Here is a 22,806-nt window from a genome sequence, read left to right as displayed (position 1 = left end):
CATTTTCAAGGATCTTTACAAACAAGGACATTGGCAACCTCCAAATGCTTGATCTCATACAGTTTGGTTTTGTCAAAGGGAGATTATGCCTGTTAAACATGCTCACCTTCCATGAAACAGTCACCAAAGCCATGGATGACGCAAGACAGTGCACACCACCTACCTTAACCTAGTCAAAGCCTTCGACACTGTCTGTACTTGGGCATAATAGATAAACTCTCCCAGCTAGGTATCAACCCATATGTTACCAGATGGGTAGCTAACTGGCTCGCCGATAAAACCCACTCAGTCAAAATAGAGGACGCCACCTCTAGTAGTAGACCCATAACAAGCAACGTACCCCAAGGATTGGTCTTGGGGCCTCTAGTGTTTGGGATATACTTTTCTGAGGTGCAAGTCAAAACCAGTGGTCTGTGGCTGACCAAGTTTGCAGATGACTGCAAGCTGAGTACTGTCATAAATTACCCTAATGGTGTGAACATCCTCCAAGAGGGCCTTAACCAAACTAATGACTGCTGGCAGAAGCATGGCCTCATACTGAATTTCCAAGAAATGCATCATTATCCCCTTTGGGGAAAATGGTTTCCCAACTAATTATCACATTAATAACAACGTACTAAGCACACAATCAGTCTTGAAGGACTTGGGCATCCAGGTTGATAGCAATCTGACTTTTGACCACCATGTTGCCTCCATTGTAAGGAAGGCTTTCTACATGGCCCACCTCATAAGTATGGCTATTTTATCCAAGAATAAGGAGGTCATAACATCCCTGTACTCCTCAGTTATCAAATCCATTATCAAGTACAATGCCCCCTTCAACATGTACTTTGCCAAGCACATGCAGCATTCGGAGAAACCAAAGAGGTTCCTGACCAAGAAAATCCAGGGTCTCAAACACCTATCCTATACAGATAGGCTAAAACCATGTCCCTCTACTCAGTCTTATACAGACTGCTCAGAAGTGACCTGTGCCTGGCATACAAGGCCATCTCAGACTCAGCTTTGATGGAGTTGCTTCATATGCGTAAGTCGAACTCCACTAGTGCAACCTGCATGCAAGGTCTCAACCTGGTCTGTGTCATTAATATAACTCGTTGGTGGGAAAGATTTGTGTATCAACAACTTCTCCATCAATGGAACAGACTTCCTCTCCATGTCAAGCAGAGTATCTCACTAGCCCTCTTTAAAAGGAACCTGGACAATTGGATGGGAAAGAGAAAATATACCCCTGGGATCCTACCTGTGTCCCTGCTGGACAGGGAAAACAGGTACTGACTTTGTGGGAACATGGGTGAAATTCTTGGCTAGGCTTATAAGGGCCTTCAGGCCAATAGCCTAGTATCATCCTATAAACCTATATATATATATATATATATATATATATATATATATATATATATATATATATATATATATATATATATATATATGGGATCCATACGGATCACCGAACGGCAACTTAACAGAAACAGATTCGGCCGGACATACTTGCGTGAAAGTGCTTTTCACCGAAAGGTACTTTCGCATAAGTATACCTGTTGCGGAGATCGCACTACAGTGGGGATAAGGGATAATTCCCTTTTCCCCACTATAGTGAAACCTTGGAGTGAGAATATTTAAGTAGGGGGGGTTTGTGGGGGGTGCAGGGGGGGCTTGTTTTTTTTTTTTTTTTTTTAACATACTTTAACAAAAGCGCTTTTTCGGTGAAAGTGCTTTCGTTAAAGTGTGTTCGGTGACTGTGGATTCGGACTATTGAACTTTCGTTCAATAGTCCCAGATCCATATATATATATATATATATATACATATATATATATATATATATATATATACATATATATTGTGAGTATGAGGGTGTTCACCAAATGGAATAGCATGGAACTTACTCCCTCATGCAAAAAAATGCACTAATCGCATGGAGCGTACCCCCCATGCAAAAAAAAATGGACTTTGATTTGCATCTCTGGTATTTCTTTTGCTATATCTACGGAGTGGCAGGAAATTTTTCAATACATGCTGCTCCAATGGCGTATATCAAGTTGAAGCTTGTGTCCTCCTTACATAGAAAAGAGAATATTTGGAAGCAGGTAGCTCTAATTTCTCCATTCCAGGTCTATAGCCTTTCTTAGTAAAACCTCTGAAGGTTTATTACAATATTCAAGTAGCTCATATATGTCATAGATTGCATTAAAAAAGTTGACAAAAGTTCACACATTACTCTGCACATGAATGGGCTGCTTTGGTCAATCAGGCCCATAACTGAGTATAACTCCCCTTTCGGCGTGTACCATACAAAGTACGTGCAGTAACTGGAGAGACCTCAGAGTTTTCTAACTAAGAAGATCAATGGACTCCAGCATGTGCCTTACACAGACCAAATAACATCCCTGTCACTATACACAGTATCATATAGACTTCTTAGGGGAGACTTATGCTTGGCTTAGAGAGCCATCTCCAGGCCAAACATAATGAATTTGCTGCACATTCAAAAATCAAATGGGACTAGAGCTACCCATTCCAGGGACCTAAATATGGCCTGTGACTTGAATAGGACATGCTGGAGGGACAGATTTGTCTTCTAACGACTGCCACATCTTTGGAATAGGCTGCCAATTCAAGTGAAGTAGAGCACCTCTATGACAGTGTTCAAAAGTAACCTGGGTGAGTGGATGGGGCACCATAAATTCTCACAAGGGATAGCAACAACAACTCTCCTGGACATACCTCCCAACCATCCCAGATTACTAATTTTTTACTGAGTTTTGGGGTCTAAATACTAGGGTGCCATGATTCCCGAGTGGCACCCCTCTATTTCCAACTTTTACCAACTTTAGTTTTCATTTTATTTTTCAATTTTTTTTTTCTTATTTTGAGCTGATGTCATCATGTGCGCGATGATGTCAGCTCTGTCAGGGCTTTCAGCCTGTCGGAATTGAGCTCAAGGGCTCATTTCCGGCGTTCCCCATGATCTGCAAGCGGTTTATTCAAACGAGCGTTGAAACGCTCGGCTCTGCCGGTTCGTCGTAATGTTTTTAGAAACAGTTGGAACTTGGAAGTGTTGCTTCAGCTCTTTTCTCAAACAAGCATGCTTTTTGGAAGTGTCTGGCTTCTTTCAGCCGGTTCATTGTAATTCAACCAAGAGAGCTTTGTGGAAGTTTCTGGCTTTGGAAGTGTTCAGAAACACTCAGAAGGAAGGAATGGGATTTCACAAGGAAGGAATGGAATTATTCCAGGTAGGAAAGGATTACTTCTGGCAAAAGGGGTGTGTGTGTATGTACCACTCCCTTCTTCCACTGTATTGGGGTGGGGAAGAGTCCAAGATCAGGTCCTAGAATTAGGACGACACTGTCATGCCCTGCAGACACAAACAGATGTTACACTGTTAATGTTGCCATTTTCACAGACAGTCTTGCATCAGGAGATTGCTGTGCTACTGAAGTAAATAAAGGCAAATATTCTGCATAGCATGGACAATTACTCTAAAAATAAAACAGAGAAGGAGCTGGGCACTAACTCATTCAGTGTGTTGACGTGGTGCAACTTGGACTGATTCTTTTTTAAAGAACTCTGTGGGAATGAAATGCTGCTTTGGATGAGGAGGAAATGAGGTTTGTAAACAAATAAGAATAAAACTGAAAGATTTATAAATGCCAGATTCAATATCTGCCATTTGCATGATTGCTGAAGTACAGAGGGAAGAGAGAAGAGATGCCAGGAATCCTGTTTCCTTCCTTTCTCTGATAAGACTCTAGGATTCTGTGAGCTTATCTGCTCCAGTGATGAATAATAACTAAGACATGGTACTTTAAAACCAAAGCAGTGCAGCTGACATTTATTTAGAAAGTGTGTTGGTATAGACCTAACTAAAGCCAGTGAGTGTATAAGCACAACATACTTAAACAACTGCACAAATCACTTGCTTAACAGGCTTGGTGGCCTTCTGGACCTGCAGAGAGAGAGAGTGTATGTGTGTGTGTGTGTGTGTGTGTGTGTGTGTGTGTGTGTGTGTGTGTGTGTGTGTGTGTGTGTGTGTGTGTGTGTGTGTGTGTGTAAAATGCCCCCAATGTAATACACCTGGTGGCTAAGAGATACTCAGGCTCAAACCCTGTACCTTCAGTACAGGCCAAGTCCCTAGCCACCATCACTTGTGAGCTTTGCCCAGGATTTTTGTGCTAAGAGGTTGAGAGCTGTTCTGAGAAATGAATTCACTAAATGATAGCCATTAGGTTTCAGTCTTCCTATCTTTCAGGAAGCTGCTGATTTGGTATAGTGATATGTTGCTCTGACTGTAGTGCATAGCATCCTAGGTTCAAGACTTACCAGTGAAATGCATGGTGATAACACAACATTTTATTCTACCAACATTATAAAATTATACAAGCAATGTTTCAAATATGTCCCTGTTTTTTGACCTTTTGTCCCACCCAAAAAATTAAATTGAAAATAAGTTCGAGAAGCTGTGCAAGATCCCTATGGCTTACACTACTGTCATTCTATTTATAGTGTGAGTGTGGAAGTTGACTTTTATGATGGAAATGTTCTGAATTGGGCAGTTTTGTCATTATTGGTTCATGCATTTTGTTTCATCGCCTACAGTACAGCCTCCTGGAAAAATGTTCAAACAATAAATTTAAAATGCACTCTGTCTAACAAGTATGTTGGATAATACAAGTTCACAAGGTCAAGGAATATAATTTAATAAAGTCAGGAAGGTGTATCAAAGAAAAGAACACATGTATGTTTCTTGTTTTGTGAGCAAAGGGGCCAATGATTTGAAAACAACCAAAAGGTAATCTTTATCCACTACTGGCCAGATGCATTTTCTTTGGATGTGGTGCTGTTTCAATGAATGTGAGTTTCAAGGGTAGAGAAGTTTTAATGCCAAGTCTGTTTTCATTGTGAGACAGTATTGATTTGTTTACCAGATGTCTATTACTGTTTGTGCATTGTTGTGCTGTAAAATGTAAAACTAAAACCCAAATCATTGTAGAAGTAAAGCAGTATGCACACATTAGTGTTTATGGTAAATGAGGCAAAATAGCCAGGTAATGGGACATTGGAATGGCTGCAGGGGAACTCTGGTGCCATATTTTGGTTGTCTATTCTTCAGTTTGCATTTGAAAGTTGGCCTCCCATAATTCCATTGGAGTGGGTGGGGTTACGTAATTATGTATGTAAATGAGATGTTAATCAGCATACAGATTTGTACCTATTTTTCATGGGCCTTGTCCAGATTTTTGATGTTTCCGGGTTGAGAGGTGTGCTCCTGGACATAAGCAGTCATTAATAAATACAATCCTGGGTATTGACTAGAGTATCTGTTGTATTACTTTGGGATGAAACAGCCAGACTTGAAATGACCTCCAGGTCGATAGCCTAGTAACCTCCTATGATCCACTAATTTCTGCTCTAGAAAAGAGCAGTACTAGTTATTTTGTTATGCAGTCTGTACTAACTTTTCATAGAGGTACTACCTTGTATAATCAGTGATGACCAGGGATTCTGATGGCCCTTACTTAGCTTTAGAAGTGGAGCTACAATATACCTTAATATTCTCTCAAATGCAGTTAGGAGTTGACAGGAGTTGAGGGCTGTCATAATGGTTAATGTGTTTATCTCACAGATACAAGGTGCAGGGTTCTCACCTTTAAGGGATAGTGGCTAGACTTAAAAGGGCCCCGAGAATAACTAGCCTAGTACTTACCTATAAACCTAAATGGGATTTCAATGACAGTTAAGGGTATCAAATGACTCCTACAGTGTTAATTTCTTGCTGTCCTTTAGCATTTTGGGAAAACTGCACAAAATTTCTCCATGTCATTTGCATCTCATTTTACTTAATGCATTTCTCATTAGCATAAATGGCCTCTATGAATTCCACCTTTGCTATGCTTATTCATAAACATCAGAGATGACTATGAATACTGCCCTGTTTGCTGAAGGAAAGTTCCACTTCATTAATACCTTAACGTTCATCAATGGGACTTAAAGGGACAAAGTGGAAAGAAGGAGAGGTGAATCCTTTGAAAAAGAAAATGGAGCCATGCACGGTTTGCATTACACTATAGAAAACAGAGCTAGATGCACTGAAAACAAAAACAGCTAGAAAAACAAGTCACAGACCTGTTACTAAAACAGTGTCATACATCATATCTGAGGTGTCATACATACATATACACCATTATGGCCTTATGTCATAGCAGCTAGCTGTTTATTCAAAAGAAATTATTATAAATAAAACCTTATGTTACAGAGTACTCACCTGTATTTTCAGATGGTAGAACTGAGGAAGAAATTGTAAAAACTCTCAGCACAGTTATAAAATTGATGACAGTACTATGTTTCCATTGTTTCCTTGAAAAAGAAAAACTGAATGCAATGCAGATTTAATCATAAATCTGCATGTCTTAATGTGTCATATCTCTAGTAATCATCCTCCATACTGTAACTGCAGAATACTATGCATGCAAACAAAATATGTTGTGTTGTTTACTAAAAAGCACATGAAAAAGAGACATGAAGAACTTGAACACATACCATATTTGTAACACTTATCATGAGTAATGACAGAGTGCTTTTATTTACCTTCAAGAGGTTTTGGTACAAAATGTGAGGATGGTTTGGTTTTCTTTACTCTGTTGCCTTTCATGATCTGTCCCTCTTTGTTTAGTCCAAGAAACCAGGCACGGCCTGATACCTGCTGCCGATACAGTGTTGAAGAATAAATAACATAGTAGTTTTCAAACACAGACTCTTTAAATTTGCATTCTGGTGTAAATATGTCCTGTTAAGGAAAGAAATATATAATGTAAATGGCAATTCTTATATCTGGAATAATTTTGTAAATGATTAACTGCAATTAAGTTTAAATACAATACTGTGCAATATGTGTGGCACATATGTGCCTACCTGAAGTCAAATAGTTTAGTTAAAACACAAACATTCAGAAGAAAGCAGCATAAAGCAATTGCAGTAATGATATTGACAAAGGATTAATTAAACAAGGTAATAATAATAATATTAAATCATTGGCCATGTCACTGAAAACAATGGAATGTCAGAAACAAAGCTAACCAGAAGTACAATTCATATACCTGATACAAAGGAAGTAGATGTCAGATTTCCTAGAAGAACTTTCAATGTGTTAAGTAATGACTGTTGAAGGTATTGGACTTTGAGAGAGCTAGAACTATTACAGTATACTAGCAGGAGTAATACCAAACTTATATTAGTATGAATGAACATCTGCGTTCAAAATATACTGACGTTACAGAAAAAGAATGATGTCCACAAGTTCTTAATGAAATGCCCTGCTTAATAAACTGATTTATTTTGATTCACTTTAAAAGTTACTATTTTTTTTTTTTGGTTTATTCTATTTTAGACCAAGGCCAGGATTCAGAAACAAGCCTGGTCATGAGTTGTACGACTGATGCAAAAAGGGCCTTTTAGAATGAGTATGGAAATTATCAATTCAGAGACACATTAGTTGTAAAGAGGAAAGATCTCATTAACAGTTAAATCACATATCTCTGAATCACTCAGAGATTACCACAGATACTAATCTGCATTTTGCTGTGAAATTCACCTCTAGTCTGCCATGCATTGCACTGGCAGAGGCACTCTCTGTTCACTCCTCCTCACACAAACACACACACAAACACACACACAAATAGACACAAACCCAGACCTCTCAACTGCCACTGCTGTTACAGAACATCCATAACTTTGCCTCCCGTATCCCACTGTCTCTTCTCCTAGATCCTTTAGTTAGTCAGTAGGGGCAGACATTGGTGTTTCATAGTTCTTAATTTTCATTTGCAGCTTCTTGCTGTAAAATCTGTTCTATTAACTTTATATGTGATTTCAGTATTATTTAGAAATATTCAGACACACACACACACACGCACACACATACCCACATGAGCACATACATCGACATTATCTGTCCACTAAACTCCCCAGTACTTTCTTCTAGGCCAATTCTCCCATTGAAAGTAACTGGTGAACATCAGCATTTGGCCACATTGATTAACACAATTGGTGGTAAGTATTTACCAAGCTATGAATCACTTGGCTCTGTGAAGTAATTACCAGATTCATTTCTTGGAAAGAACTCATGTTTCATTACCATATGGCTGCCCCCTGTAATGCCTCATTTATATTTTCAGTAGGCCATTGAGATACCCCACCATGGTGCAACACATATTTGATGTAAGGACTGTGGTCAGACTTTGTCTGAACCAGAAACAACTGCCACTAGGGGTAAAAAAAAGGCTTACCTCTGACAGTAACATTTATGAAACTCAGGGCAAGTTAACTTATAACCTGATAAGCAATTAACCTGGCAAATCCACTTGCATCCACTAACTCTGAATGTTAATATATGAAATTCACAAACTAAAAATACAGTACTAGTTGTCTGCTAAGGCGATTTTTTTTAAGTTACATATTCATGCTGTTTTAACATGCAGCAATAACATCTAGTACAATACGTATGCCATCTTAATATTGTAAAAGGTCATCAGGATCAGGAGACTGTATTTGTTTTACACAAATGCTGAAATCTCTGTTCTTCAGCAGAGCATATCTAGTTGATAAAGGATATTCCATCATTTTCAAGAAACATAGGCGCTAGCATATCAGACCTGGAGAAGAGAAATAAAATCGTTGCTCTTCCTCAGACATTACATAAGAAGCCACAAAAAGCATGACATACAACTTACATACGTCCAACTCTGCCAGTTAATGTTCTAGATTAATTCTCAGCTGTAGCACAACAATGAATCTAGTTATTTATAAAGCATGTATGTGCTCAATCCTCCAAATTGTGATACACAAACAACTGTGTAGTCTAGAATCAACAACATTTAATGTTTTAGAGCACTGGTATATACATGAAGCATTTTCTCTGTCCAGGTTTAGGTGTAAAGATGATACCTTAAGGGATCACTTTGTCCAATACATTGACTTTTCTTTCTTGTCTTCTTTTAATTCTCTGATGGGTTCTCCTTTACCAACTATAACATAAGCAATGATGAAAAATGCATACAAGTCTGGTCTTCTTAACAACTACTAATTGAGTATTGTGAGCCTTTGAAACATAAGATTCTGTGTTGCCACGGTCTGTAATACTATCAAGTAAATTCACATATCTTCCTTTCAATGTTCTGCATTTCTGCATGACATTTAATTCATGCTAGATTGTGTGTCATTTTTTCATCACAGCATGCCTCGTAAACAGGAGAAAGTCAGAGATACTGCAAGTAGAAATGAAGTGAAGATCTACTGGGTTGTAAGTTAGAATGGCACACATTCACTTTTCCAAAAATCCTCCTATACTGGGTTGTAGGTTAGAATGGCACACGTTCACTTTTCCAGAAATCCTCCTATACTGGGTTGTAGGTTAGAATGGCACACATTCACTTTTCCAGAAATCCTCCTATACTGGGTTGTAGGTTAGAATGGCACACATTCACTTTTCCAGAAATCCTCCTATACTGGGTTGTAGGTTAGAATGGCACACATTCACTTTTCCAGAAATCCTCCTATACTGGGTTGTAGGTTAGAATGGCACACATTCACTTTTCCAAAAATCCTCCTATACTGGGTTGTAGGTTAGAATGGCACACATTCACTTTTCCAAAAATCCTCCTATACTGGGTTGTAGGTTAGAATAGCACACATTCACTTTTGTAGGTTAGAATGGCACACATTCACTTTAAATCCTCCTATACTGGGTTGTAGGTTAGAATGGCACACATTCACTTTTCCAAAAATCCTCCTATACTGGGTTGTAGGTTAGAATGGCACACATTCACTTTTCCAAAAATCCTCCTATACTGGGTTGTAGGTTAGAATAGCACACATTCACTTTTCCAAAAATCTTCCTATACTGGGTTGTAGGTTAGAATGGCACACATTCACTTTTCCAAAAATCCTCCTATACTGGGTTGTAGGTTAGAATGGCACACATTCACTTTTCCAAAAATCCTCCTATACTGGTTGTAGGTTAGAATGGCACACATTCACTTTTCCAAAAATCCTCCTATCCTGGGTTGTAGGTTAGAATGGCACACATTCACCTTTCCAAAAATCCTCCTATACTGGGTTGTAGGTTAGAATGGCACACATTCACTTTTCCAAAAATCCTCCTGTACTGGGTTGTAGGTTAGAATGGCACACATTCACTTTTCCAAAAATCCTCCTGTACTGGGTTGTAGGTTAGAATGGCACACATTCACTTTTCCAAAAATCCTCCTGTACCGGGTTGTAGGTTAGACTGGCACACATTCACTTTTCCAAAACTCCTCCAGTACTGGGTTGTAGGTTAGAATGGCACACATTCACTTTTCCAAAACTCCTCCTGTACTGGGTTGTAGGTTAGAATGGCACACATTCACTTTTCCAAAAATCCTCCTGTACTGGGTTGTAGGTTAGAATGGCACACATTCACTTTTCCAAAAATCCTCCTATACTGGGTTGTAGGTTAGAATGGCACACATTCACTTTTCCAAAAATCCTCCTATACTGGGTTGTAGGTTAGAATGGCACACATTCACTTTTCCAAAAATCCTCCTATACTGGGTTGTAGGTTAGAATGGCACACATTCACTTTTCCAAAAATCCTCCTATACTGGGTTGTAGGTTAGAATGGCACACATTCACTTTTCCAAAAATCCTCCTATACTGGGTTGTAGGTTAGAATGGCACACATTCACTTTTCCAAAAATCCTCCTATACTGGGTTGTAGGTTAGAATGGCACACATTCACTTTTCCAAAAATCCTCCTATACTGGTTGTAGGTTAGAATGGCACACATTCACTTTTCCAAAAATCCTCCTATCCTGGGTTGTAGGTTAGAATGGCACACATTCACTTTTCCAAAAATCCTCCTATACTGGGTTGTAGGTTAGAATGGCACACATTCACTTTCCCAAAAATCCTCCTGTACTGGGTTGTAGGTTAGAATGGCACACATTCACTTTTCCAAAAATCCTCCTGTACTGGGTTGTAGGTTAGAATGGCACACATTCACTTTTCCAAAAATCCTCCTGTACCGGGTTGTAGGTTAGACTGGCACACATTCACTTTTCCAAAACTCCTCCAGTACTGGGTTGTAGGTTAGAATGGCACACATTCACTTTTCCAAAACTCCTCCTGTACTGGGTTGTAGGTTAGAATGGCACACATTCACTTTTCCAAAAATCCTCCTATACTGGGTTGTAGGTTAGAATGGCACACATTCACTTTTCCAAAAATCCTCCTATACTGGGTTGTAGGTTAGAATGGCACACATTCACTTTTCCAAAAATCCTCCTATACTGGGTTGTAGGTTAGAATGGCACACATTCACTTTTCCAAAAATCCTCCTATACTGGGTTGTAGGTTAGAATGGCACACATTCACTTTTTCAAAAATCCTCCAATACTGGGTTGTAGGTTAGAATGGCACACATTCACTTTTCCAAAAATCCTCCTATACTGGGTTGTAGGTTAGAATGGCACACATTCACTTTTCCAAAAATCCTCCTATACTGGGTTGTAGGTTAGAATGGCACACATTCACTTTTCCAAAAATCCTCCTATACTGGGTTGTAGGTTAGAATGGCACACACTCACTTTTCCAAAAATCCTTCTAGCCTTCTGCTTGTGATTGAATATTTTTGCTGTTGGGTCACACATAAAGCTCCATAGGTAATGGCAGGTGGAATTACATGAATTAATTTATGAAGCATTTATCTAAAGGGAGTAATGTGAGCATTTTTTCCAGTAAATATGGGCAATGTTTTCCCCTAATGTTCACTTTCATGCTTTCAAAGCTTAGTACATGAACATTGAAGATACAAAAGCCAGATGATATTTCACCCAGTTTTAAAGTTTTATTTTCTCTGCTAAGTATGAAGGAAAAGCCTTCATTCAGAGAGACCATGTTGTAAATAACTGTTTAGCACACGAACTGAAAAAAGTGTTTAATTGCCATGATCCTATATTAATTTGCTTTAAGTGCTGTCAAACTATGGAGACATACAACAATCTATAATAACAAGTGAGTTTATTTTCCCTATGGAAAAATACCTATTGAATCTTCCTGATTTTGCCTTCAATTTTCATGTTTCCCAGTTACAAATTTTATTTAAAAGAACACTTTTATTAAAACAGAAAAAGCCCATGTTCTTCTCTGTTGTACATTGAATGGTTCTGTTATACACTTGTTAAAACTTTTTTCATCAAATATCCATAGCAAATAATACTGAATGCTACTAATTCATCAAAAGAACTTGATTTAAGTAAGATAAAAAGTGTTACCATGCTCCAAGCTTCTTATACAGTGTTTCACATTTTTAAAATTTGTGCCATGTTATAGAAGGCGATGAGTCATAGATTGGAAATGGAAGATGGACAGATATGTTTATTTTTACTTCTGTTCCTGCTGATTTTTTTGTTTTGTTTTTGTAACTGGCATTAGAAAATAATGACAGTTTGAGATTTCATATCTTTTAGAAAATGAATACTATTACAAATACTATTATTGGAGTTGTTTGTTTTCATTAAGAATATTATTTATTTTTAGCACACTAAGATGAGGAGGTACTCAGCAAAGAGGCAGGACTTCTTGTACATGAAAGTAACTTACCTTCTTGTTTTGCCCAGTTAACCATTTGACTTTGCCGGACTAATGCGCATTTGTGGGAAATACATATGAATGGTCGGTCATTTTTATCACAAAGCCAATTGGCTGTAGTTGATGGTGGTGGACATTTGTGGATCATACTGACATCAATTTATGTGACCTTTTCAGGTTTAAAGCAATCATGAAGGTGAAGTCAAGAGTGCCAGACTGGCAGTTGGTGCAGAGGGCTAAGGATATGAGCTGTAGTTCCTGTGGTGCAGGGTTTTATTCCCCAAGTAGTCAGTCGCTTACCAAATGTATGACAATGAGCAAGTCAATCAAAAAGAACTACTTGGAGGTAACTGGGAGTTTGGGTGAGGCTCCATAATGGTCTCCTGGACTGCAAGCTTGGTAACTACCTATGATCTGAAAACTCATAATGCAATTTGTTTGGCAGTAAGTGCAAAGGATTTAGGTCATTATGAATTGTTAATTACCTGATGCTGATGCTTGTGGTACAGAATGTGATTCCTAAGCCTTTATCTGCCTACTGTGTGGTCTTTTAACCAGACTGTGCTTGGGTGCAGTTGGGAATTTATCCTCCTTAATGGTCTCCCAGTCTACATGCCTAGTAATTGCCTATGAACTATAAGCATGTGCATTTTGTGTTGTCTAAAAAAGTGCTTGCACGTTTGTGTGTGTTTGAAAACCACCTAAGGTACACTGTCACAATACACATATATATATATATATATATATATATATATATATATATACATACATACATACAAACATGCATACATAAATAAATCTGTGTCAGTAAAATTTTCTTGTCACTTCCACATCAAACAATTATATACTGTTTTAAAAATTTGAAGAAGAATATTTCAACACCCTTTTACAAAAAATATTTTATTTTTATGTCTGATTTCACAGACTAATATTAACACTGATGAATATGCCAAGAGTGCAGATGCATTTGAGAATGTAGAGATAGGAAAGTATTGTAGAAACAACAGTAAATCTGTTGTGAACTAAAGCTCCACAGCCAGGACAGAGGTGAAGGAAGATACATGACACACTGGATGCTTATAGTATATCATAGCACTCAGCGGTATTTTGAAGATCTTTTGTAATGCAATATATCCTCTTAGCATCAGAGGAGGATTAAATTTGACAGAGAAATGCATAATTTAAAAGGAAACGTCTGCTTATAACATTAACAGTGAGGAGAATACCTGGGCAGCATAACTAATTGTTACTGAGGAAGCATGTAATAAGACTAAACAGTTGTCACAGTGGTTTAACCACTAAGAAAAAATGTCACAGACAAGTAAAAGACCCATTTATGTCACCCTTTAGGGTAAAGCAGGAAAGGTAAATTAACCTCTAAATGCAACAGCTGCAAGCAAGAGCCTGCTGCATGAAATTTTCAACAAGTATTCCTGCCCATTTGAAAACAGTACGACATTGTAAACTGTGAAAAACTACCTGTAGTAAAAAGCCCAGGAGCCAATAAAATGAAAGGAACGGGGGGGGGGGGGGGCTTGGACGAGGTAATGATGAAAGTGAAATTAGCCACATAATCTTGAGAATGGTGATTCACCACCCATGTTGAGAACATGAAAATCTGCAAAAAGAAGCAACACCACACAAGTGAAAATCCATGCAAAAGGAAGTGAGAAAGGGAACAAGCACATAAGCTCTCTCTGGTGACTGAAAGCAGGCCAAAAGAGAAACAAATCTACTCAGCAATGCTTCCAGTGAGTAGATACCCAAAAATTACTCCAAAATGTCTTCTCCTTGAATAAACAAACTACATGACCTTACTTATAGGTTCATAGGTTCATAGGTTGGTACTAGGCTATCAGCCCTAGGGCCTATACAAGCCTAGCCATAACAATTCCCTGGCTATTTCTTCCCACATTATTTACTTTCCTGGACCCCTGTCTAGCAGGGAAAACATATACCTTTAATCTGTTAAGCTTTCACCAGTGATGAGAATCAAACCCTGCACCTTGTGCTTGAAAGGCATATACCTTAACCACTGTACCATTGGCCTTTCAGGTTACTTTCAGTTATTACTTATTCTTCCATAGGTCATCTGTCTCTTGAAAGATTGAGGACCATAACTGTGATGATTCTCATCATACAGAAGATAAGGTGCAAAAGGGTGAGATACATAGTGAATACAGGATTGTGGTGCCACATAAAATTCTTTATGTCTGTTTGTTTATGGTACAACAACCTCAGAGCTTGTTTCATGCAATAAAAATTAAAGGGGCTGACAGTAAATGTGTTCATTTGCTGATTTTTTTATTAATTCACAGATTTTTTTCAGAAGTTTAATAACTCACACTAGCAGGCCTTGCATAGCTTTTAGGGAGGCAAGGTAGTCACATCAATATGGAAAAAAATCAGATCTTCCACCTTTCTCAAGGACTTCAGCACCCTTTCCCAAATAAACAACCCAAGTGTTCAACATAATACCCTTCCACCTTAACAACTGCCAACATACAATCTATCCCTTTACTTTAAATGTATAAAATCAGTAGAAATCATGTTACTTCTAGACTACTTCCACAATGATGTCCCAACAGGTTCAGACAACCTATTCTCTTGTTTTAGTCAACACTGAAGAGAACATCTTATACTTCAGTTCACACATCTATAATCTCGTTCAATCCAATAACATAACTTCCACCATTTGAAAAACAGCCACAATAAAACCTCTTGAAAAATTGTTCTCACCACAAAGAAACTTCTCATTTCTGACCAAGCTCCATACTACCAACTCTACGTAAAATAGTCAAAGAAATCATTTTCACTCAGCTATCTTAATACAATAAAGTATTGCCATCACCTCTCATTAAAACAACAAAGCTTTGTACAAAGCTGAAGCACCATGACAGCTGTCTGGTCACTTACTGATAACACACTACTTATTAATGACAAAGGTAACTCCGCAGTCTCTCTCTTCATTGACCTCCCTAAGCTGACCACACCGTCCTGTTAAATAAATGAACAGAAATGATATCAGCTCTGATGCATGACTGTGGTTTAAAGACTTCCTATCCAATACATAGAGATACAGATACCTTGCAATAAAAATGGTACTTCCTTCTCTCAGACCAAAGCCTTGCTTTACCCAGGTGTTCACTGGGGCTTCCTTCTTGCCCTTCTCCTTTTCTTTGATCCTTTCTCCTTTCCTCTATTGATATTAACACATTTCCTTATGAAGTATTTCATATTCAGATGACATGGCTGTCTATGGATTTAGCCCCAGCCTGAAACACACACAATCCCATCGACAACTAGGCCTTCACTCTCCACAGCTGGATTATTATGTACAAACTAATTCTTTATTCATTCTAAAACAAAACCATGCTATTTTGGACCTACACAAATTGACCCACCTCTCTAACTTTCACATCTCTGACCTGAATAACTGCTACATTGTACCAACTATCTCCATAACGGGTCTACCTGACAACACCAACGCGCTACAACACCAACAACGAAATCACTGACACCACAAAACCAAAAGTTCAGAAACACAAAACGTCAAATACCCGACAAACCACAATCCCGACACTTAACAAACAAAACAAATCCCCTGTCCAAAAAGCACACACACAACACAAGCACACCAAAAACCTTACAAACCTACACTGAACCTTACATACACAACTATCTATGCACTAACCTTAACCCAAACCCTAACCCTAAGGTCCATCACTATCGCACACTCAGCTAACCTGCACACTAACCCTAACTCACTTAACTCGCCCCTATCTCTAACGTCTGTCACTATTGCACACTCACCTGACCCGTGTCCTAACCCTAACTCACTTAACCTGCCCCTAACCCTACAGACCATCGCTATCGCACACTTACCTTACCCACACCCTGACCCTAACGTCCATCCCTATAGCACACTTACCTTTACATGTTGGTGTTCTCAGCATCGGGATTTTCAACTGTCGTTCTTCTCCGTTGTCAACCTTCCGGTGTCGGTGTTCTTATCGTCGGCGCTTTGAGATTATGGCATCTTTAGGTAGTCCCCTCCATAACATATACGGGTATCTTGTCGCATCAAACCATAAGCTCACAACTATGCACTAAACAAATCAACCCCTCCACTTCGAAGCAAAAAAAAAAAAAGACTCCATTTCTTAACAAACCCACCATGATAAATACAGGGATAGGGTTTATATTATCCTAAATAAAATATTGACTCCCAGGCATTGCTTTATCCTCCAGAAGGAATAGCAAATCTGTTTAAAATATTTGAAACAAAGTGCATTGACTTATCTTAACCCCCTTCCCCATGACCAGCACTGCCTCACACTATACAAAGCAAAATGATTTCCAAAGCACTATTATGGTCTGTATACATTCTTTTTTTCACTTATCTGACAGCATTAGTATTTTCTGCAAAAGTTCTTCTCTTTTTTGGAGTTTGGAAAGTTCTAGATTTGGTTGAAATTAAGTTGTGTACGTTTTTAACTTTCTGTGATCTATAAGGGAGAATATTTGCTTGTGAATTGTAGGAGGATCTAGAAATTACCTTTTTATTTCTAGACAACAAGATTATTTGCAGACTCTTCCCAATCAATTAGATTTGTCAGGGATTATATATATTTTTGTGGGTGACTGTTTTCTCTTCATTGCTTTACTCTTGCCTTCTTGCAATGTTATTTTATTTAAAGATGTTTCTCCTTGATGTTTTAAAAGCTTTAGATTGGGACTGCATGATAATATTATTACTTAGAGTGATGAAAGATTAAGAGGGTGGCTAACACAGAAGAGTAAGTAATAGACATGTCAGACCTGAAACATACAACATTGGCTGCAAAAAACAAAAAATCACAAAAACAACAGTCATCAGCACTTTTCAAAACAATTACTCAGAGAAACAAATTACCGAGGGGGGTCATACTACCCCCCAACAATGTAAGGCTTTGCCGCCACATACTCCGAATTTTAAACACATTAACTCTATCATAAAACCTCATCAGAGAATGGAAAACATGACTGTAACATAAAAACCAAATTACCTTAATGCACAAAATTAGTGTTAATATAGTTAGACTAAAGAATGTTTTACTTCTAAATAATTAGAAAAATGACTTACTTTCATATATTAGAGTACTATATACTCCTGATTTTTATAATTCTGCTTACAAAAGGAATTGACAACCTCAGGTCCGGACGATACCTTTTAATTATTTTCAGACAGTAACAAAACAAAAACAAGTGGGTACTACCTTTGTTTATTAGGGTGGATGTACACTTTACGATAAGGCTTTAGGGCTGGACTCATCACTCCTACTGTGTCCTTTAACCGATACAACCTTTTATACATCCCCTCAAACTACACTGAAAATCTACAGGGGGTCTACCCCAACAAAATCCTAACACCCCTCATCTCCCAACTCCATCATAGCATTCTTCATATTTTCCTTTTGTGCTCCCCTCTTTATGTCCTCCCTTTTTCAGCCTTTCCTATCTCTCTTTTCCATTCTTTAAAGCAAAAATTTTCTCCACATAAGGATACCCCTATAGAAACATATTAAACCCCTTTATTTTTTTTAAATATTAATAATAAAAGCTACACTGTCCTCTACTTGCCTTAACTGTATCATTCATGCCTGTGCGTAGCCTACGGTTTTCACATACTGCTTTGCAGATACTTAACCTATTTTGTGTATTTGATGCATATGGATATCATTAAAACATCTTTGCATTTACTTATTCAGCGTGCAACACCTGTGCTTTCTGTACCTATATACAGGCATAATGATACTCTTCACAGATAACCACTACACAAGTGCAAACAGGGGGGCTATGAATAACAAGACAAACTGAAGAATCTCACAGATGATTAACCACAGTTCTAGTACACAAACCCCTGTGGCAGTGTTAGCAGAAGTAAAAGTCTACCAGCCAGCTAAAAACACTTAGATTTATTAAATGTGTTAAGTGCTTTCATTTTTCACAGTATCAGAACCAACTTCCACAGCAAATGTAATGGGATGGACTTCACTTTTTTCAACAACAAAAAGTCCAGTGCTGCAGAATTTGACTTGTTTATGTTGTTTCTTATTACGCTAAGCTGTTGCAGGTACAAAGTTATTCTTTTGTTCAAGTATTAGAGGAAACTTTAAACATATGTTTGATCCTAAAGTCTCAGCAGCTAGAAGAAACGAGACTTTAGCAGTTTTGAAATAATGCTACAGGGATAGTTTTCTGAAAGTCCTGCAGGCAAAGGGGTTCTTAATAGCATGCATATAGTTTGCTATGTAACACAGCATATCCAAAGCCTGATTTTCCATTGGGCTTATTTTTTAATTGATTGAAAATGCAGCAAGATGTATTGAAAGGATTTCCTAATTGCACACAAGTGTAGAAACGCAAGGCCAACCAAAGAAACCTTGCAGACATTATGCCCAGATTCTTTGTAGGGTTATATTTAATAACAATGACATTTACCTGTGATGCACACTGTTTATTTTCTTAGCTGTTTTCATCCCATCGTGTACATAGTTTAATGTATCTGTTCCCCAATGCCTTCATCTCTGTATCATTGCTTTGTTTGCAGTACAGCTATTACCCCTGAGGCACATACACTTAACCTTGTTGTCTTATTTCCCATCTAATTAGCCTGTACCTTAAAATTAGCTAATGCAATTCATGACACATCTCCTAGTGAAATTCATTAATCTGCCAAGTAATCTGTCAATAAATATTTACTGAATTTTAATGTTGTGCATTCAGTGAGTAACATCACTTTTAATGTCAGGATACTGTATGCCTTCCTTTGAAAGACACAAGCTATTTAAAACATTTGCAGGAAAGCTTGGTTTGTATTAAGTGGCATCTGTCTGACAAAGCAGTGTTATTTATTTATTTTTTATGCATACTCTGAAATGCTGATGTGTTCACACATTGTGTAGAATTTCGAAAATACAGTAAATAATAACAATCTAGCAAACATATCTGCCAATTCAGTGAGTGAACTTAATTTCACAGAACGATACCCAAGTAAATTTTTGTATGAATCACTATAAAGAACTCAAAGTCATCTGATTTATGGGATGCTGTTTACCATCTTGATAGATTCATGACAGTTTGGTCTCAGCTGAATGAATAACTGGAGGCCATTTTTCTTCTGCATGTCTGTTTCACAAAAGGATCAGGCCATCCGACAGTTCAGCTAGTAACTGTCTTTGAAAAAACGGAAATAATTGCGATCCATATACATTTCTTACTTGCACAGTAGTCTCCAGGCAAACAAAATTAATTGGTTGTATGCATGCCAATCACTGTTACGTAAGCAGGATTTATTACGGCTATTATTGAAGCTAATTAAACTGCAGTTCTGTAATCTGCACAAAGGATGTCTGCTGCCTATTATTTTTTGCATGAAACTACTTACCTGAACTTAACATGCAGTAGGAAATGGAATGCTTTGCATTATATTAGCTATTTACAATTTTTATCTGTCTCTTTTCAAGTAGATATTCCATCAGCAACACAGTCATGTTTTTCACATGTCCAGGACATGTTATTTGATAAACTCAATATTACATGAATTTCCAATTATACTATGACTGAAAATACATTTTGTTAAAAGGATTTGCAGTATACACCCTTATTTCCTATCACCTGTCTGCCTGTATGCATGTATGCACTCTCTCACACACACACACACACACACACACACACACACACACACACACACACACACACACACACACACACATACACACACACACACACACACACACGCACACACACAAAACACACACACACACACACACACACACCTTCACACAAGCATGAACTTATTTTCACTGTGATAAATTAAAAATTGTTTGTGCATCATAGTAAAGCATAAGGCTGAAAGTAATGGCTACAATGAATGTAATCTTCCCATGTATATGACATCAAAATAGACAGACTTGCCAAGGTATGCCAGTTACAAATCATAGCAGCAGGGTTCAATGATAGAGAATGAGAACACAGTGAAACAAGCTACAAAAAATCTATACATAAAGAAGTACTGAAAGAAAAAAATTAATGGAAATACAGAGTTCATATAATATTACATGGTGCTAGTACAATGAAAAACAAGACCTAAACAGACATTGTGATTTGTCTAAAATTGACACATGTTGCTAGTCATCAGCATGGACAGCTGCTTAGCTATCATTAAAATGCTTGGGTTAACTATGCTAAGGGAAAATCAAGGAAAGTGCATTGACATGTAGGAGTACAAATGAACGGTGGTAAATCTCACATGCAGAGGGATGGCCAACATCTATACCATTGATCTGTTAGATGCAGTGATATCATGTCTATGTCCTGCTACAGATCACAATAATGTCTAACAGATGCTTTGTGATACATCTATGCTCAATGTAAACAGTGACAGTGAAAAAGGAATTCAGATTCAAAATGCTTTTAAATACATATTCCTGTCAACTCACACAAAGCACACACACTGCACCTAATGTTGAAAAAAATCTATTTTAAAATAACACTGATGTTTGAAATAAAAAAAAAGAATTGCTTTGTAGGGGTGATCCCTACATCCCCAAACTCACCAACTCTAAATATGCTACCTCTGAAGTAGATTGGCCATCCCCCCATCCTTAGTCCAGAAACTATGAAGTAAATATTGTGGCAAGCTTGGATGTTAATGTATAGCAAAGTGATAAATTGTTAATGCTCATAGGTTGGTACTAGGCTATCAGCCCTAGGGCCTATACAAGCCTAGCCATAACAATTCCCTAGCTATTTCTTCCCACACTATTTACTTCCCTGGACCCCTGTCTAGCAGGGCGACTCCCATCCAATCATCAAGGTTCCTTTTGAAGAGGGCCAAAGAGGTGCTCTGCTTGACATGTATGGGCAGTCTATTCCAGAGTCTCTGGGTCAGGAACCTATCCATCCAGCATGTTTTGTTTATTGTGATGACAAGGTTTAGATCCCTGGAGTGTGTGGCTCTGAGGGATTGGGATTTCTTTAAGCATAGCATGTCCAACAGCTCTGGGTTTGACATGGCCTTGTATGCTAAGCAGAGATCACCTCGGAGTAGATGATATGCAACAGAGTATAGCTGTAGCTTTTTAAGGTGGTCAGCATAGGGCATCTGCTTTAGGCCTGTGATTTTTTTAGTGAGGTGTTTCTGCAGCCTTTCCAGTTGTTGCAGATGTCTTGAGAGGTACATACCAAATGGGGTGTTGTATTCTATAATGGGTCTAATGAGGGATGAGTACAGTGGGACAATGACCTCCTTTTTTCTGGATGAAAAGCCCTTAGTGATGAGGTGTGCCACATAGAAGGATTTCCTGACTCTTGTGGCAATGTGGTTATTGAAGGTGAGACCACTGTCCACCTGTGTCCCTAAGTCTCTTATCACACTTTCGGTGTTTAGTGTACTGCCACCTATGTGGTAATTCACAGGTACATGTTTTTTCCCAAAGGGGATAACTATATATTTCTTGGCATTGAGCTTGAGCCAATGGCTCTGGCACCAAGCATTTATTTCTGTAAGGCCCTTTTGTAGAGTATCCACATCATTTGGAGATTCAATAACGGCTCCCAGTTTACAGTCATCTGCGAACTTTGTTAGCCAGAGTCCCTTAGTGTTGGCCTGTACGTCAGAGAAGTAGATGCCAAACAAGAGAGGTCACAGGACTGAACCCTGAGGTCCTCCACTTGTCACTTGTCTGGAGCTGGATTTGGAGTCAGCTACTTTTACAGTGTGGGCTCTGTCAGAAAGCCAGTTGGCAAACAATCGAGTGACGTAGGGATTAATGCTCATCTTAGTAAGTTTATCTATAATTCCAGAGTGGGGGATGGTGTCAAAGGCCTTGGCGAGGTCCAGAATGGCTGTGTGGACTGCCTTATCCCCGTCCACGGCTCTGGAGACTGATTCGAAGAAGTCAGTCAGGTTCAGGAGACAAGATCAGCCCTTCACGAACCCAAACTGGGTGGGGTCCAATGTTTTAAGGTTGCCAATGTCTTTGTTTATAAGTTCCATGATAATACATTCCATGGCCTTGCAGATCAGGCTTGTCAGACTGATGGGATGGTAGTTCCCGGGATCCAAGATGGATCCCCCCCTTGTGGAGTGGGATAACTGCAGCTGTGCACCACTCAGTGGGCACAAAGCCTGAG

At 38.4% G+C, this 22,806-nt stretch overlaps 1 protein-coding gene across 2 annotated transcripts in view; it reads right to left on the bottom strand.

Annotated features, from left to right (window-relative positions):
- FGF12 (fibroblast growth factor 12) overlaps positions 1-22,806 on the bottom strand; it is a 2,088,810-nt gene that overhangs the window by 127,671 nt on the left and 1,938,333 nt on the right. For both annotated transcript variants that reach the window (XM_044070389.1, XM_044070388.1), the window contains exon 4: positions 6,589-6,787. In XM_044070389.1, the coding sequence (XP_043926324.1) occupies positions 6,589-6,787 (199 nt within the window). The remainder of the gene's footprint in view (positions 1-6,588; positions 6,788-22,806) is intronic.

This window comes from Protopterus annectens, chromosome 4.part1 (genome assembly GCF_019279795.1).
Source record: "Protopterus annectens isolate FY-2018-M chromosome 4.part1, PAN1.0, whole genome shotgun sequence".
In the NCBI taxonomy this organism is placed as follows: domain Eukaryota; kingdom Metazoa; phylum Chordata; order Ceratodontiformes; family Protopteridae; genus Protopterus; species Protopterus annectens.
The sequence above is the reverse complement of the archived record's forward strand: the minus strand, read 5'-3'. Positions and strand labels throughout refer to the sequence as shown.